We start from the raw sequence: 19,770 nt of genomic DNA on the forward strand, positions 1-19,770 counted from the left end.
GAAGCGAAGCATTATCTCTCAGTGGATTCATTTATGTGCTGTCATCTGTCAGATGTCTAACGTGGATTTATTCAGCTCGTAGAATGTTTGTTTAAAATTGGTGGATTTTTTGTGTTGTTTTATTGAAGCAATAAACCATCTGATGCCATGATTTACAGTCATTTTAAAGTTGTTGTTTTGAAGTTGGATTTTGTTTTCAGCCCCTGTCTAAATAAAATCAAGCAAACCTTCAAGTAAGTCTGCTATAGATATGTTGCCTAATGTTTCAATAAGCAATAATGCCAACACTGAATATATAGTAATCTGTAATGTCAAAGTTTGCAGGCAAACCACATCTGATTGGAAATTTTATGGTCACTTCTGCGGTGTTGCATAGCTTTTCATCAGCTGAAATTTAAAGATAAAACACACTTCTGTCATTTAGAGCATTAACCCTGTAAGACCAAAATATAGAAAAAATGAGCAAAAAAATAAAATTAAAAATATAAATAAAAATAATAATGATAATATATAAATCCAAATATAGATGAAAATGAGCAAAAAAAATAATACTAAAAAATATAAATAATAATATGATAATAATTATGATATATAAACCCAAATATAGAAGAAGAGAAAAAACAACAAAAAGAAAAAATAAATAAAATATAGGAAAAAAAGAGCAAACAATACAATAAAACTAAAATAATAATAATAATAATAATAATAATAATAATAATAATAATAATAATAATAATGATAATAATAATAATAATAATAATAATAATAATAATAATAATAATAATAATAATATATAAACTGAAATACCAAACAATAAATAAATTTAAAAAACAAATATGGAAAAAAATGAGCAAAAAATTAAATATTTAAAAATATTAACAATAATTAATAATAATAATAGAAATAATAATAATAGTAATAATAATCATAATAATATATAAACCCAAATATAAAAGGAAAATGAGCAAGAAAATACATATACAGAAAACAAATATAGAAAAAAATTGCATATACATACATGTAAAATAGAAAACAATATTAAAAAATAAATAAAACTGATGTTGTATTTCTGCAACAGTGGGTTTTACAGGGTTAACCCTTATATGCTCCAGTGATTGGACCCTGCACTCATCCATAAGTGGGTCAAAAATGACCCGCTTTAGAATCAGTGTGTTTTTATGCCATTTTTTTGTCATTTCGATTCAGAATAATAATTTGTATTCTCGTTTGTATTCTATTTTAGTCCACACATGAATGATTTCATGTTTGAAATATGCTTATTTTTCACTTTATAACAGATTTTGAAATGTATTTGATAATTGATAAAGATGAATATTACACAGAACAACAAGAGAAGAATGTCAACATGAATATTGTTGACTTTTTTCCACTCTTTTCCTTCAGCTGTTGCTGCTCTCCACCCCCACCTCACGTATGATATTATCAGTGATGAAGAGCTTGGGGTAGTAATACAAACATTACAATTTCTTTAAAAGCATAAAAGGTAACTTCAAAATTTAAATGGAATGACATCAAAAACAGATTTTTGGAGGAACATCTGGAATATCAAGTGATAAAAACTTTTCATTACAAAGATATTGCAAGAAAACAACCTCACCGACCCACTCATGCATCTACGGGTCAAAGGAGAACTCTGCTGATTCTAAAGGTGAGTTTACGTGTCACACTGAGGACTACTCTGTCTGTTGTTACGCCCGAGAAAACACCCCTGATTATTTGTCAAGTTTATCTTAGTTTGGTCTTGAAGACTACAGTTTTAAAACAGAAAGTCTGAGAGACGGGTATTTACCATAGCGGAGGGAGCGTCTAATAAAAAGATGGTCGTATTCCAGGAAATGCAGGATATATTGGCCTCTGCTTGGATCTTTTCTGTCTTTATCCCCTTAAACTTACCAATGTCTTGAATTTTCTGTGAAGTTCCACACATCAGCAGCGTCCTGTTTGCAAGTCAACCAAACAAAAACAAGGAGAATATTTTAAGTTAAAAAAGGTTGAAGAAATTAACAAAATAAAATCCAAATTGGATAAAGAAATCTCATTTATGTTGGGTTTTATAAAGAAAAAAATTTAAAATAGGTGGTAAGTTTTTGTCTCCCCCATTCCATTTCATAGTCTTTTCAAAAAATAAGAATTGAGGAGGAAAACAAGATCATCTTTGGAAGAAATAAAAGTTTTTTTCCTTTAATAGACTATCCACTTCAGTAGATGGAGATGCCGCAACCCAGTTATTCATGAAACTATTTTTCTGTTGAGCAACTTTTTTTGTTGTTATTTTTGTGTCCTTTTTATAAAAATAAAATAAAAAAAACATTTACCTATTTTTTTTCCTAAGAGGTGGTTACAAGTGAACTCACAAGTAGGGGAAGTGAAGCAGCAGGGCGGGGCTAAAGGAGGATTGTGGGTAATGTTAGCAGTTAAAATATTAAAACAAAACATCGTCTGCAGTTCATGCATGTCGGCGCATTAGAATACACGACTGCAGGACTTGTTAGGCATGACACGTAGCGCAGCACCATTAAAACTTTGCATACTTGGATTGGTGAGGCACATCTACAGTAACCTGATTATTATATTCAACGATTCCTTTCTGCATTGACATTGGCATGCATACATACAGGGGGGACATTTAATGGAGGAGCAACGCTAATCAATAACTCAGTCAACTTTGCTGATGCTGCTGAAGTCATGTTTGTAGACAGAAATGATCAAAATGTAGGCATCACTTGACAAACCCTTGTACTTGTGTGTCCTCATGTAGGTAAATTTTAATGCTGCAGCTCTGATTATAGAGTAGACTGCTGCAAATTAGTCTTTTTGAGTTCAGTCTTCCAACATCCTCAGCAACATGAGAGGCTCTAATATTGTTTTCGACACATAAACTAACTACTATATACATTTTCGTTCAAAAGTTTGGGGTCATTTAGAAATGTTTCAGTTTTTTTCAATGAAGATAACATTAAATGAATGATAAATCCAGTGTAGACATTGTTAATGTGGTAAATGACTATTCCAGCTGGAAACGGCTGATTTTTAGGAACATTTCCAGCAACCATCACTCCTGTGTTCTAATGCTACATTTTGTTAGCTAATGGTGATGAAAGGCTCATTGATGATTAGAAAACCTTTGTGCAATTATGTTAGCACATGAATAAAAGTGTGAGTTTTCATGGAAAACATGGAATTGCCTGGGTGACCCCAAATTGAACGGTAGTGTAGGTCAACTTTAACTCATTTAGACCAACGTTAATTAATATAGAGAAACCTTAACTAATACAGAGCAACTTTAACTAACATGGAGCAACTTTAACTCATTAAGAGCAACTTTAAATAATACAAAGCAACTGTAACTAATACAGATGAACTTTAATTCATGTACACTACTGTTCAAAAGTTTGGGGTCACTTAGAAATGTCTTTTGAACGGTAGTGTACGTCAAACTATTTGTTCAGTAGCAGTCCAATTTCAAAGTTGTAGATTAAACCAAACTTTAAGGCTTCTTAAAGGCCCTTCATACGTGCGGGTTGTGGACGTTCAGATCTACTATTCCCGTCACGACTGGAAATCTCATCACCCTTCAGGTTCATCGTGAACATAAACAAGCGACGTGTCCCTGATTTACTCAAAACTGTTCAAGCAAAGTTGATAAGCGACACAAGTAATCACAGTACTTAAAAAGAGGGAAGAAATACATGAAAAAAAATTGAAAACATGGACTAAGATCAAGAAAATGGGATTAGAAAAACAAAAAATAAATATGACAGTCATTTTTGCTTTAAAATTGATAGTAAAATTTATTACAATCCAGTTAAATTAATTTTTCTTGACAGTACTTTGGTGAAAAACTCAGATCTTCAAAAAATATTTAAAATAACATAGTGTTTGCAAAAGAGATTGTGTTTATTTTTTGTTTTGACTGGATGATATGATGAAACAGCAACAACATAAACTCTTGAATCATTTTTAGACTTTTTGAGCTTGAGAAGTACAAAATACAGTTTAGACAGGCAGATGCACACAACTATATCTACTGTACTGTAATGATTTTAAATAGAAAGGCTGCAGCAATTATAGAAACATTTGTTTATGCTCTAATATTAAAACAACACAGGGTCAGGGCTGCATGTAAAAGCATTTGCCACAGGTGTAAAGTAGAGGGCTATAACCCATGCTGCAGTCAAAGCTCAGGACAAAAGACAAGGGAAGCTACGGGACCGAATACTGTGCTGAATTATAATATAACCTGACACAGTTGTATTTTATTTCCTTAGGTAAAGTTTACTTGACAATGTAGTGCTACTGAATACAAAAGGTGACCATAAACAGCCTCATAATTTTCAAAGACTTTAGACACTGTCCCTCTCACAGTATAAAAATTGGTCTTTATCAGTTCAATGTCATTACTGTTGTCTGCACAGGTTTTATACTGCATTGCATTTCAATTGTATTAATCTGTTTATACTATTCAAGTTGTTTAAGAAACTTTAAAAAAGTGTCTGTTGGTAGAGGCTGTTGGTGAATATTAATGGTGTCAATCTGACATTAACCTTAAAAAATGTGTCAAAATGACAAAATCTAATAATAAATTAATAGTCATGCTACACTAGCTTGCTGTAGCTCTCATTGACTTTAGGTTAAGCTAATAATGGCATGCTACATTAGCTTGATGTAGCTCTAGCTGACTTTAGGTTAAGCTAATAATGTTATTCTACATTCGCTTACTGTAGCACAAGCTAACTAGCTGGGATTAGGTTAAGCTAATAATGATATGCTGCATTAGCTTGCTGCAGTACCAGCTAACTTGCTGACTTTAGGTTAAGCCAATAATGTTATGCCATGCTAATCTGCTGTAGCACTGGCTAACTTTATGTCGAGCTAATAATGTTATGCTATACTAGCTTGCTATATCATTAAATAACTAGATGACTTTAGGTTAAGCTAATCCTGTTATGCTACATTAGCTTGATGTAGCATAACACTGGTTAAACTAATAATGCCATGCTATATTAGCTTGGTGTCGCAGTAGCTGATTTTAGGTTATGCTAATAATGTTATGCTATATTAGCTTTCTGTATCCTTAGAGCACTACCTGACTTGCTAACTTAAAGTTATGCTAATAATGTTTTGCTACTTTAGCTTCATGTAGCTTTAGTTAGCTAGCTTAAAATATTTTCTACTGGTGATCTGATGTTATTTTTATGCCATAAACTTAGATATGAATGACAACAAAGATACAGCTTTTGCTCAAACTTAATCAAATCTTATAGAGAAATTCAAAAATATTTCTATATGTGTTATCTAACATTTATGTGGCAGCTAAAGACAGAGCAACGTGAAAATCTGACAACTGAACATACTTCTGGTGTTGGTATTACACTGATATTCAATATATTCTAAAAGAAAACAGACTGTTCTTAACGGGGATGTTTTTCTCCGGTTTACTCTGCTTGTTTTGCATCAGATAAAAGTGTAGAAACCGTCACACAAATGGCGTTTCGCGTGGTTTTTACGTGCAGAAATAAAGCAGAGACAGCGTGCCTGCATCCAGCTCCGTGTCCGTCCGCGGAGCCTCTTTTCCGGGTTTCAAAGTTCCCACGGAACGCGGAGGACCACCCAGCGGCGCCAAGCGCAGCTCCGATTAGCTGCTCGCTGCTCATTTGCATTAACGTCAGTAAAGGCTGTAGGTCAATCCTTGCGGGTGCTTTTATTGGATGTGCCGCTGTCAAGCAGTGCTGAAGAATTGGAAGGGCAAACGCCAGAAAAGGCAGAGAAAAGACAAACATTAAATCAGCATTATGTAGCTCGATCCTGCCTTAGCTCCGCTCTCGTCAACGTGAAATAATCCCGCCGTCCCCGATTCCAGATCCGAAACTTGTGGACAACGGAGCGGTCTTTTTTTTTCCTCTTTCTTTTTTTTTTTTTTTTTTTTTTTTTTTTTAGATTTTTTTTTCTCCTCTGTGTGTCTCTCTCAAGCGGTTGCATTCTCCAGAGGTGGTACCTCCATAATCTGACAGCCTCTACATCCTGATACATTTTTCTTTATTGTCATTAGTGGTATTATTTTCCTCCAGAATGACAGAAAATCGCGGAGCTTGGTAACACTGTAGCCAATTGCGCCCGGGTTTGGAGCTCTTATATCAGGCGGATCATCCTCAACCGGGCAGCGGATGCCTGAATGGAGATTGCGAGCCATCCACACAAGGTTTCTCCGCGTCCTAAATTGGCGAATCTGGGCTGATAAATGGAGCTTTCCGTCCGGCTACATGGCGTTACGCTTCACGAAGGGTGTCTGACATCGGAGCGACCGGCCAGAATAACACTCTGCAGTGTGAATATTTCAGCCTGTTGATGATGAACCGCTCAGGACTGGAGCAAAGTGTCGTGAGAACCGGTTTATGGCCCGTGTCTTGAGCTGAAGAAGTGGGCAAGAGAGAGGAACACATATATAAAAAAAGAAAAAAGGAATCATATTTAATTTTTGTTGTTGTTGTTGTTGTTGATGGATCCGGAGTGGAGGAGGACGACTACACATGAAACAACCCTGGACACTAAAAATGGATAAAACTATTGCATGAAAGCAGGCGGAGAGGGGGAACTGCATGGTGTGTTTCAGGGCCTACTTGATAACTGTGAAGTTGAAGTGAAGGAAAAAAATGAGAAAATGGTGATGTGGTACGAAGAAGGCGAGAAGAGGAGCCGGAGTGAAGGATAAAAAAAAAATATATTGAAAAAAAATCTAAATCCATGGGGATCTGAGCAGCTGAAAAATAACGGAATCCAAGTTTTTTTTGTTTTTTTTTAATCGTCTTCCGAGGACAAGACAGCTGCTTTGATTAAAAGATCTCCAATTAACTTCATGTGAAAAACACAGGGAGGAAATCAGCTTCCTGGTCTGGGGGGGTGGGTGGGTGGGGGTTAGGAAGATATATTATTCATGCCTTGTGTTGGAGAAATTGGAGAACTGGCTTTGCTGTGGCCTAGATGATACATACATATATATTTATTTATATATAGATATATATAGAGATATATATGTATATGTATAGTTTTCACACTAAAAAAATGAACCTTTAAGAGGAGTTGGACCTTAAAGACACACACACACACACAAAAAGAGAGGGCGAATGACACTCTTATAGCCTCAAAGTAAAGCACTTGCGTAAAGAAAGAAAGGAAAAAAAAGAAGAGAGGCTGAAGTGGGTTGAAGCATGGGCTGTGCTTCAAGTATTCATATCTCTGATAGGGTGGTCTACCACAGTGGAAAAGAGTCCGAGGATTCCCACTCACCCCAGCAGACTAATACCACTCAGCATCAAGGAAATCCTGCCTCTGGACTACCCCTAAAACCCCCTAGCTGCAAGGTGAGGGAATCTGCATGCATCACATTTTACACAAACTGTGTGTGTGTGTGAGAGAGAGTGAAAAGTGTGGGGTTTGTTTTTTGTAAAAATTGTAAAAATGCAAGCATAAATCTGTAATCTGCAGCTGACTACAAATTGTCACCATTCAATACAACATGCACGGCCACCATGTTGCTTTTTTTAATCATTATGTTGCTTTATTTCCATTTAAACTCATTTAAAACTAAATTTGCACGGTTGACTTTACGTTTCTGCTGCTCTTTCTGAACTCGGAGGAAACAGGCCACACTCAGTGGAAGGTCGCGGGGTCACGGGCCCTTCACACTGACCTGAGGTATTGCTGTCTTTGTAGTTTCAGGATGAAGCAGGAACTTTTGAGTCGCTTTTTGTGCTCGCTGTCTTTATAGAAGCGAAATCTGAGCATTAAACATCTTTCTGGCACTTTTCAGTAGCATCTCCTCTCTTGCAGGATCCTATCGAGGCCTAAACTTTGTGCTTCATACGTAAAACTGGTCAGTAAGAGCATTTAGGGAAAGCAGGAGTCAAGGATTTTGTTCCATAATAGCAAAAAAGTTGATCGTGAGTGTGTTGCAAAAAAATAACAATCCCATTTGTGTATTGGCCCGTGAATAATTACACTAAATATAACAACATGGGCTGTGCCTGCTCCTCCTGTGTGAGTGCTAAATAGGTGTTTCTAATCAAGGTGATGCTGTTATTATCTGGCTCTTATTGCACAAGAGGTTACACATGCACATAAATTCAGATTAAAGTGCAGACGTGTGTTTGACGGTGAGAAATGTAACTCCTCCCTGCAAAGCTAGAGCTAAAGATCCTGGTTTGAATGGTGGAAGGGGGCATCCTGTTGGTAGAAAGCTGAGTAATTAAGAGTTGAGAGCAGCTATTCTGTCTCTAATTGAAGAATAGTGATGCAGGAGAGTCACGGTGGTGATAAAAGTGGGAAGCAAGCGTGCACTGTAACGTTTGGATGCACAAGTGCACAAAACGGCCGTTAAAAGGAGGAGGAAAAAAAGTGTAATCTTGTGATTTTTTAGCATTGCGTGAGTGTGTGTTTATGTGCGTTCGTCTGACACACCGCACGCTATTCGAGGGCCTCTGTCAAGCTGAATTTTGTGGCCAAATGTCACCGCGGGATGCAGTGAGAAGTCAGTGTGACAGATGCCCCCACGTCAAGACGCCCACTGTGCCTTTGATTGAATTAGTGCCCTGATTGAGTTAGACTAATGGCAGGCCATACAAATCTTCTTCAACTGGAAATGGTTAATCCCCGCTCTGCGAGGTGTCATCTTTTTTACATCCTCTACGCTATTCCGTAGGGCGATTTAAATTTCACCGTGACTTATAGAAAAAGTACCATTTTATAAAAAAAAAATTCGCATGTACGTGATGCATTTGAGGCTCTGCAACACATGCCTCTGCTGCTTGTTGTAGCGCTTTTGATTATTTCTTCTTCTGAAAAGGGATCGATAACGGGCATTGATTGTTGGGGAATTGTGCACCTGCTAGATTTAACCCTCCTGTTGTCCTCATTTACGGGCACCAAAAAATACTGTTTCCTCGTCTGAAAAAAATCCAAAAATTCAGCAAAAAAAATTCCCCAAATTTCTGAAAATTTGCAAAATCGTCAGGAAGAAAATCCCAATAATTTCTTAAAAATTTAGTGTCAAAGTTTATTTTAAAAAATCCCCTAAATTTGGCAAGAAAATTCTTTCCAAAATGTAATAAAAAGTATTTTCAAAAGATGAGTAAAAATCTTCCAAAAAAATCCTAAAAATATCTAAAGTGATTACATATGTATCGGTAAAACTTCTAATATTTTCTTTAAGAACATTCACAAAAAATCAATGTGAATGTTCTTAAGAACCATTTTTAACATTTCTTTTTTCCCACCACGAAATCTTCAAAAATTTCCAAAAAATGTTGAAAATGTGGACATCAGAAGTTTCACTGTGAAAATATATATTTTTTTTCCACATTTTCAAATTTCAATTTTGACCCACAGGACGACACGAGGGTTAATAACGCTTTTTTTGCAAGACACTGTCATTGAAAAAGTATTCATTTCTTTGCATATCATTCAGAATATATCAAGAGTGGAGCCCCAACTCCATGGCAACAGCAGTGAGTGGATGTGACTTGATTAGTTGATTGAACCATCAGTTGAACGACAGAAAATTAATGAATTAAAACATATTTTTTCCGTTACAACATTCTTAAATGTGGCATTATCTTTATCCGATGGGATTGTAAAGTTTTGAAATAAACAAAAACAGGAAACAAAAGCTAATTGTGACAGTGAAACATTGTGTAATAGTTAATTTGCAGCTTAATCAATAATGAAGACATTAATTAATTGCACCCCCCCATAGAAAGCATATTAGATTGACAAAATCTCGAAATTAGTGCATCGTATTTTGTTTCTAGTGCACGTTTTGATTGAATCATTGTGATTCTGAAGCAATCATGTTAAAAACTGTACTGTATCTTGCCTACTTTTTAATTTTTTTTTACACTCGGAGACAGAGCGAACATGTGCAGGCGTCTGCAGTGTGAGAAAGATTCAATAGAAAGTTTGGGAGTGCGATGTGAGTCTTTGTCAAGGGTACGTTACCATCTGGGCTGCTCTGGCCATGATAAGGCTCAAGTACAAGGTCCTGTGATAGTGGGCTTTGTGTTTGTGTGTGTGGGGCCAAACAGACAGCGAAAAAAAAAAGACTTCAGCCAAACATAACACCATTTATCTGGCCTTGGCTTTTCCAGTCTGATTGCCCCCACTCAAGGAAATGAAGTAGCTTTAACCCCCCAACCACCTCGTCTGAACGGCGAACGTGGAATCAGCTTTACCGTTTCCCTCTCATGGAAACAGGCCGATAAAAGGTGCTAAGCTTACAAGTATCTGCAGAGTAATGCCATCTCGCTTTGCTGCCTGATTCCAGCCTCTGCATGCATTAACATAAGTGGTGGAATCACTCAGCTACACCCCTCCAGCCTCATTCCCAGAAGGCACACGGGGGTCTTTTTGCTTCTTCTATCAGCCGGCAAACTGTTGCACCTCATGTGATACGTCTTACTTTGAAAGACTGTGCTGAAAAAGATATGATACACTGCTGACTTGGGTCAGCCTCTGTGCATTTGTCAGTTTCCTCTCCCACTGTTTCTGTGTGTGCTCTCTGGCCGGCTGTGTGCGTGTGTGTGTGTGTGTGTGCGTGCGTGCGTGCGTGCGTGCGTGCGTGCGTGCGTGCGTGCGTGCGTGCGTGCGTGCGTGCGTGCGTGCGTGCGTGTGTGTGCGTGTGTTTAGTCTAAGTTGAGAGTCATTGGGTAATTTATTCCAGAGGAGGGCAAAGGCTTAGCATGGTGATGAATTAATCCACTGTGCTTTTTCTGCTGGCTGAGAGGACCGAGACTGATATTGGCTCTTTTTCCTTCTCTCTCTTTTTCATTCGGATATCAAACTTTTGCGCAACTTTGTCCCGCATGTGAAGCCGCACATTTATCTCCACAATCGTGATTTAATACACAATAGGAGCAGCCTCTCTCTGCATAGACGTGCGAGTTGATTTCTGTTGTCTTTACAGCTGCTGCAGGCCTCAACTGATGGACTGTGCTTATCTGCGCCTATCGAAGATGTCATGTGTATATGTACAGTGGTCTTTTATAGCTCCGAGCATGGCACCAACCCCCTGGCAGGCTGCCACAGTTAGCAGTCTGAGTCCCACTGGGGCAAAGTTCTGGTCCTATAAGGCATGGTTTAAACAAACAAAAAGAAATTGTTAATTTGTTAGCCATAGATGTGCAGACAGGTGTTGTTTTTTTTACATTTGGACCAAACCAGACTAGCAGTTTACCCCGTTTTTACACTAAGATGAGCTAACTAGCTGCATATCAGACAGACATGAGGCTGGTATTTTGGCAAGGAAGTGCACATGCATATTTCTAGTAATGGCAGGATCCGCCACAGTTTTAATTCTCTGACGTGAAAAGAAACTGCTTAAATGCAGATGTTAAATGTGACTTTCAAACAAAATGTCAGCTACAGTGTCCCTGTGTTTCCCTTCCTGTCTGTCTGGAGTGTCTGCAGGGGCAGTACGGAGTTTCTTGTTTTTTTGCCTTGTCATTTATCTCCACTGGCACATGAGCAGAAGGAGTTGAGAGGAAGCAAGATGGGGCCCAGGGAGTGACCACAGTCTGCTGATTGATGTCTAAGCAGCTTGAGAGCTTATCATCCTTGTTTGCATGTAGAATGAGATGTCCAGAAGTTCAGGGTCAGATGTTTTACAACAGTGTTTGTGCGTTTAATTTCCCAGAAATAGTCCAACATTAAATGGCTCCAATGCTTGATACAGTGGCTCAAAGGTCTGCTGTTAATGCTCAGTTGATATCAAATTAGGACGACATGATAAGTCCCTTTGTCACCTTGAGTGCAGACGCAGTGGGTCTCTTCATCTCCGAGAGCTCGCTCACTTGTGGGGTGTCAATCGGGTGCATGTACTTACGAAACAGAACCTCCCATTGTTTTTGAAATAGTCTTAACCAATAAGGCCGCATTCAAAGCTTGTCCTGCTCTCCCTCCAGGTTGAGAACTTAGTATCATAAGGCCAGCATGTGATAGTTTCATGAGATTACTGAAATGTGTTCTTCCAAAACAAGGCGCTACAAGTGTGTACTTTGCAGCAGTGCTCTCTGTTCTGTTTCAGAAGCTCACAGGAATGTAGACGTGAGTGGGCCAGATGCCCCCACGTCAAGACGCCCACTGTGCCTTTGATTGAATTAGTGCCCTGATTGAGTTAGACTAATGGCAGGCCATACAAATCTTCTTCAACTGGAAATGGTTAATCCCCGCTCTGCGAGGTGTCATCTTTTTTACATCCTCTACGCTATTCCGTAGGGCGATTTAAATTTCACCGTGACTTATAGAAAAAGTACCATTTTATAAAAAAAAAATTCGCATGTACGTGATGCATTTGAGGCTCTGCAACACATGCCTCTGCTGCTTGTTGTAGCGCTTTTGATTATTTCTTCTTCTGAAAAGGGATCGATAACGGGCATTGATTGTTGGGGAATTGTGCACCTGCTAGATTTAACCCTCCTGTTGTCCTCATTTACGGGCACCAAAAAATACTGTTTCCTCGTCTGAAAAAAATCCAAAAATTCAGCAAAAAAAATTCCCCAAATTTCTGAAAATTTGCAAAATCGTCAGGAAGAAAATCCCAATAATTTCTTAAAAATTTAGTGTCAAAGTTTATTTTAAAAAATCCCCTAAATTTGGCAAGAAAATTCTTTCCAAAATGTAATAAAAAGTATTTTCAAAAGATGAGTAAAAATCTTCCAAAAAAATCCTAAAAATATCTAAAGTGATTACATATGTATCGGTAAAACTTCTAATATTTTCTTTAAGAACATTCACAAAAAATCAATGTGAATGTTCTTAAGAACCATTTTTAACATTTCTTTTTTCCCACCACGAAATCTTCAAAAATTTCCAAAAAATGTTGAAAATGTGGACATCAGAAGTTTCACTGTGAAAATATATATTTTTTTTCCACATTTTCAAATTTCAATTTTGACCCACAGGACGACACGAGGGTTAATAACGCTTTTTTTGCAAGACACTGTCATTGAAAAAGTATTCATTTCTTTGCATATCATTCAGAATATATCAAGAGTGGAGCCCCAACTCCATGGCAACAGCAGTGAGTGGATGTGACTTGATTAGTTGATTGAACCATCAGTTGAACGACAGAAAATTAATGAATTAAAACATATTTTTTCCGTTACAACATTCTTAAATGTGGCATTATCTTTATCCGATGGGATTGTAAAGTTTTGAAATAAACAAAAACAGGAAACAAAAGCTAATTGTGACAGTGAAACATTGTGTAATAGTTAATTTGCAGCTTAATCAATAATGAAGACATTAATTAATTGCACCCCCCCATAGAAAGCATATTAGATTGACAAAATCTCGAAATTAGTGCATCGTATTTTGTTTCTAGTGCACGTTTTGATTGAATCATTGTGATTCTGAAGCAATCATGTTAAAAACTGTACTGTATCTTGCCTACTTTTTAATTTTTTTTTACACTCGGAGACAGAGCGAACATGTGCAGGCGTCTGCAGTGTGAGAAAGATTCAATAGAAAGTTTGGGAGTGCGATGTGAGTCTTTGTCAAGGGTACGTTACCATCTGGGCTGCTCTGGCCATGATAAGGCTCAAGTACAAGGTCCTGTGATAGTGGGCTTTGTGTTTGTGTGTGTGGGGCCAAACAGACAGCGAAAAAAAAAAGACTTCAGCCAAACATAACACCATTTATCTGGCCTTGGCTTTTCCAGTCTGATTGCCCCCACTCAAGGAAATGAAGTAGCTTTAACCCCCCAACCACCTCGTCTGAACGGCGAACGTGGAATCAGCTTTACCGTTTCCCTCTCATGGAAACAGGCCGATAAAAGGTGCTAAGCTTACAAGTATCTGCAGAGTAATGCCATCTCGCTTTGCTGCCTGATTCCAGCCTCTGCATGCATTAACATAAGTGGTGGAATCACTCAGCTACACCCCTCCAGCCTCATTCCCAGAAGGCACACGGGGGTCTTTTTGCTTCTTCTATCAGCCGGCAAACTGTTGCACCTCATGTGATACGTCTTACTTTGAAAGACTGTGCTGAAAAAGATATGATACACTGCTGACTTGGGTCAGCCTCTGTGCATTTGTCAGTTTCCTCTCCCACTGTTTCTGTGTGTGCTCTCTGGCCGGCTGTGTGCGTGTGTGTGTGTGTGTGTGCGTGCGTGCGTGCGTGCGTGCGTGCGTGCGTGCGTGCGTGCGTGCGTGCGTGCGTGCGTGCGTGCGTGCGTGCGTGCGTGCGTGTGTGTGCGTGTGTTTAGTCTAAGTTGAGAGTCATTGGGTAATTTATTCCAGAGGAGGGCAAAGGCTTAGCATGGTGATGAATTAATCCACTGTGCTTTTTCTGCTGGCTGAGAGGACCGAGACTGATATTGGCTCTTTTTCCTTCTCTCTCTTTTTCATTCGGATATCAAACTTTTGCGCAACTTTGTCCCGCATGTGAAGCCGCACATTTATCTCCACAATCGTGATTTAATACACAATAGGAGCAGCCTCTCTCTGCATAGACGTGCGAGTTGATTTCTGTTGTCTTTACAGCTGCTGCAGGCCTCAACTGATGGACTGTGCTTATCTGCGCCTATCGAAGATGTCATGTGTATATGTACAGTGGTCTTTTATAGCTCCGAGCATGGCACCAACCCCCTGGCAGGCTGCCACAGTTAGCAGTCTGAGTCCCACTGGGGCAAAGTTCTGGTCCTATAAGGCATGGTTTAAACAAACAAAAAGAAATTGTTAATTTGTTAGCCATAGATGTGCAGACAGGTGTTGTTTTTTTTACATTTGGACCAAACCAGACTAGCAGTTTACCCCGTTTTTACACTAAGATGAGCTAACTAGCTGCATATCAGACAGACATGAGGCTGGTATTTTGGCAAGGAAGTGCACATGCATATTTCTAGTAATGGCAGGATCCGCCACAGTTTTAATTCTCTGACGTGAAAAGAAACTGCTTAAATGCAGATGTTAAATGTGACTTTCAAACAAAATGTCAGCTACAGTGTCCCTGTGTTTCCCTTCCTGTCTGTCTGGAGTGTCTGCAGGGGCAGTACGGAGTTTCTTGTTTTTTTGCCTTGTCATTTATCTCCACTGGCACATGAGCAGAAGGAGTTGAGAGGAAGCAAGATGGGGCCCAGGGAGTGACCACAGTCTGCTGATTGATGTCTAAGCAGCTTGAGAGCTTATCATCCTTGTTTGCATGTAGAATGAGATGTCCAGAAGTTCAGGGTCAGATGTTTTACAACAGTGTTTGTGCGTTTAATTTCCCAGAAATAGTCCAACATTAAATGGCTCCAATGCTTGATACAGTGGCTCAAAGGTCTGCTGTTAATGCTCAGTTGATATCAAATTAGGACGACATGATAAGTCCCTTTGTCACCTTGAGTGCAGACGCAGTGGGTCTCTTCATCTCCGAGAGCTCGCTCACTTGTGGGGTGTCAATCGGGTGCATGTACTTACGAAACAGAACCTCCCATTGTTTTTGAAATAGTCTTAACCAATAAGGCCGCATTCAAAGCTTGTCCTGCTCTCCCTCCAGGTTGAGAACTTAGTATCATAAGGCCAGCATGTGATAGTTTCATGAGATTACTGAAATGTGTTCTTCCAAAACAAGGCGCTACAAGTGTGTACTTTGCAGCAGTGCTCTCTGTTCTGTTTCAGAAGCTCACAGGAATGTAGACGTGAGTGGGCCCAGGTCTATGAGGGGCCATCAGGGACATTATTCAGGATTACCATTCACACACACATATGAAACTAAACATATTCACACATTATAGTAAAAACCTCACACACTTACAACTGAAATGCTCTCACACACACTACTGAAATGTTGTGCTCTCATACACACTACTGAAACGCTCTCATACACACTACTGAAACGCTCTCATACACACTACTGAAACGCTCTCACATACACTACTGAAACGCTCTCATACACACTACTGAAATGTTGTGCTCTCATACACACTACTGAAATGCTCTCATACACACTACTGAAACGCTCTCACACACACTAGTGAAATGTTGTGCTCTCATACACACTACTGAAATGCTCTCACACACACTACTGAAACGCTCTCATACACACTACTGAAACGCTCTCATACACACTAGTGAAACGCTCTCACACACACTACTGAAATGCTCTCACATACACTACTGAAACGTTGTGCTCTCATACACACTACTGAAACGCTCTCATACACACTACTGAAACGCTCTCATATACACTACTGAAACGCTCTCATATACACTACTGAAACGCTCTCACATACACTACTGAAATGCTCTCACACACACTACTGAAACGCTCTCACACACACTACTGAAACGCTCTCATACACACTAGTGAAACGCTCTCATACACACTAGTGAAACGCTCTCACACACACTACTGAGATTTCAGTGTAACCGGAAGGCATTTCAGTGTAAACGGAAGGCATTTCAGTGTAAACGGAAGGCATTTCAGTGTAAACGGAAGGCATTTCAGTGTAAACGGAAGGCATTTCAGTGTAAAAGGAAGGCATTTCAGTGTAAACGGAAGGCATTTCAGTGTAAACGGAAGGCATTTCAGTGTAAACGGAAGGCATTTCAGTGTAACCGGAAGGTGGCCCGTAAGAGGAAGTGGAGCGTCGTTGGAGCGCAAATGTCACTTCAGGAGCACTCGGGTGGTCTAACAGAAGCTGCAGCGTTACTTAGCAACATTTTAGCAACGTCGGAGACAATTCGAACATTGTCTAATGCAACAACAGGCGGGCAACAGTCTCACGCTGCCTCAGGGACCAACACAGTGGAGAGTCAACTCACTACACTATTCCCATCTCGCGGCCGCAGCGGCGCGCCGCAGCCGTCTGTTGGCCCTTTACGGACCTCCGTGCCGCGTTATCAAGCTCAGCAGAGCTTCAGCACATGGACATCGAGCACACGGAGAAGAAGGTAAGATGGATGTTTACACTGCGTTACCATTCTAACTATTGATGCATATTCTGGTTTTTTTTATTATTATTATTTCTGATCGATGACGAAGCTCGTTAACTGAGTTTTAAACCGTTAACCTGCCGATCTGCTGCCATTGTCTCTGAATTGTTTCAGCTATGGCAGCGTGACCCTCACCGTCTGTTTACGCGCAGTCTGTTCTTTTGTTATTATTTCAGAGTCCGTGCACATCAGCATGACGATTTCAACAAAGATGTAATACTACTCCCAAATCCGTCATGGGGAATTGTGTGCCAACAAGACACAAAAGTTTGGCTGCACAAACATGGACATATCCTCAGTGCCTTTGAGTTCCAGAAGGTCTGGGACCACCAGACTGTCATACAACACATCAGGGGTGGATTTGGTGAGTGTATTCCAGAAGACGACAGGTAAACCCTTTCTCTCTTTGTATCAATAAAGAGAAAAAACACACAGAGTTTATATTGTAAGTAGAATGATAGCCCTATAGGGGAGACTGGGGTAAGTTGAGCCAAAGAGTAAGTTAAGCAACCCCCTGTTGTTAGGAAACGGTAATAAAAATTGATCATGTGACCAAATATTTAGGAGCTGGGCATCATTTCATAGAGTCTGTGAAGGTAAGAAGCACATGGGTAAAGGGGTTAGACATTTATTTAAAAAAAACATTTTTCACTCTTGAAAGTGAATTTAGTCTATCATATATTTCATTAGAATTGTGTTTAGACCAAAAAAATTCATTTTAAATTTGTTTTATACATCAATTGTGGTGTCTATGAGCTACATCATGAGGTCAGAAACCTAGCATAAAAGTCCACCATTTTAGCTAATAAAGTCATAATGGTAGCTCTGGGGTAAGTTGAGCCACCGGCTCAGTGTATTTTACACACATTGAGGCAAATTACTGAGCAATGTAGTTTTCATTTGAGTCATTATTTGCTGTGTATGTCTCTGTGATTATATTTTCTCTTATAGTTTACTTAACAAAAACCTTTGAAAGCTGTAATATGCTAACCTTGCAGTGCAGCTCGAGCTACCGCATACAAAGTATGTAACTGTAAGTAAATCAGGTTTTTAGTTTTTAAAATTGCAGATTAAGCTTAATTTTACAGTTACTGTTAGAAATACATTTTCATATTATGTAGGTGTAATCTAAAAATAACTACTTTGGGTCATTTCTATATATACCCTACAAAATACGCTTTTTAAACCTTGATTTAGTTGCAGATATTCCTGGAAAGGATCGAACTGGTGCCATTTACTGCCATAAAGTTTGTTCCTGTAACAAATTGACAATGTCAAAAATTCTGAATGAATTCAACAAATACAATTGTTTTTTGTTTGTTGTTTTTACAGATTCCGTGAAGGACTGAGAACTCTGGGGGTTCTGGAGAAAATCCAAAAACATCCAGACAGCTTTCGCCCCCTGTTCTGCTATGAGCCAAGCACGCTGACTGCTGACCAGCTGGATGATCTTGTCGCCATTCGTCTGTCACCAGAAGGGAGCAACAAGAGAGTTGTAGAGGACGTGGTGATTCCCTGCCTGCTGAATTCTTGCCAAATAAACATAATGCAGACAAAAAAGATGTAGTTCATTCAATGAGTCAAGAATACCTTGTTCTTCCATGAAGTTAAAAATGTTGAAGTGTCTGCAAACAACTCTATTGAGTTCTGCCCATAGTCTTTCAATTCTCTGATTATGAACTGAAACACCTGTAATAACACTGTTCAGTCCCCTTCTTTCCAACATAAAACGTGCAACAAGTATATTTTCCACTCCATAATCACATCTGACCCTTGCAGGCAAACCAAAGTTCTCAAGACCCTCTAAAAATAATGATAACACACTTGAGGCCCTGTTATTAGATGAGCACCGCAGGTATATAATAGTCCGACTGAAGCCATCAACACAGCCGTGCATGACCAGACGCCACCTCACAAGCTTGTGGTTTCCATCGAAATGCCTGTTGGGAGACCAGAATCATCATCATCATCATAATTATTATTATTATTTACCCTCATGGGTAAACAGGGATATTTTTGTCCTTTCAGTCAATTATTTGCTGAACTTTTGACCATAATTTTGTTTTTGTTTCTCAATATGGAATGATTTTTGTAGTAAGGTGTTTTTCATGACAAGTGTTAATATTCAAAATCAGATTTTTTTCAGAGGTCAAAGGTTAAATGGGGCCAAAGTTATAATAAATGTTGGAGGGCTGGGGATTTTTTTAAAGATCAGGCTTAAATATACATAAGACCTGTGACAAAATAGATTTTCATGCATTTTTTTTTTGCAGTGTCAGATTCATAATTGACGACCCTTTGAGGTCATCAGGACATAAATGTCCTCTCCCAAAAACTGCTATAAAAACATAACAGATTCATATTTTTTGTACTTTTTGTGCTCAGATCATTCAATCAACTTCAGACCTAATGAAAAATATCAAATATTTAATTATTTCTTTTATTTCAACTTTTTAAATGCCCATTTGATTACAGTTATGTCACTGTTGTATTAAAAAAATTATATTTTTTTATGGTTTTTTTTCATAGAAACTGACATCATGTAATCAAATTGGCATGTAAAGGGTTAAAATAAAAGACATGATTAAATATTTGATATTTTTGATTAGGACTGAAGTTGTTTGAATGATTTGAGCAAAAACATTCAAAAAAATATTGTATTTTTATAGCAGTTTTTGGGGTATGACTTTTATGTCCTCTGGTGACCACATAGGGTCGTACATTAAAGCGACCCACAAGAGTTAATGGTGTGGCATGGCACCTTTACTGATCTTGGCAAGTC

General features: G+C 38.7%; 1 protein-coding gene across 1 annotated transcript in view; it reads left to right on the forward strand.

The window, feature by feature from the left end:
- The first annotated feature begins 5,711 nt into the window (after positions 1-5,711).
- The window catches only part of pde8a (phosphodiesterase 8A), a 69,814-nt gene continuing 55,755 nt past the window's right edge, over positions 5,712-19,770 (forward strand). The window contains exon 1 of the mRNA XM_023263012.3: positions 5,712-7,379. Coding sequence (XP_023118780.1) covers positions 7,227-7,379 — 153 coding nt within the window. The 5' untranslated portion in view covers positions 5,712-7,226. The remainder of the gene's footprint in view (positions 7,380-19,770) is intronic.

Source organism: Amphiprion ocellaris, chromosome 1, assembly GCF_022539595.1.
Source record: "Amphiprion ocellaris isolate individual 3 ecotype Okinawa chromosome 1, ASM2253959v1, whole genome shotgun sequence".
NCBI classification, from domain to species: domain Eukaryota; kingdom Metazoa; phylum Chordata; class Actinopteri; family Pomacentridae; genus Amphiprion; species Amphiprion ocellaris.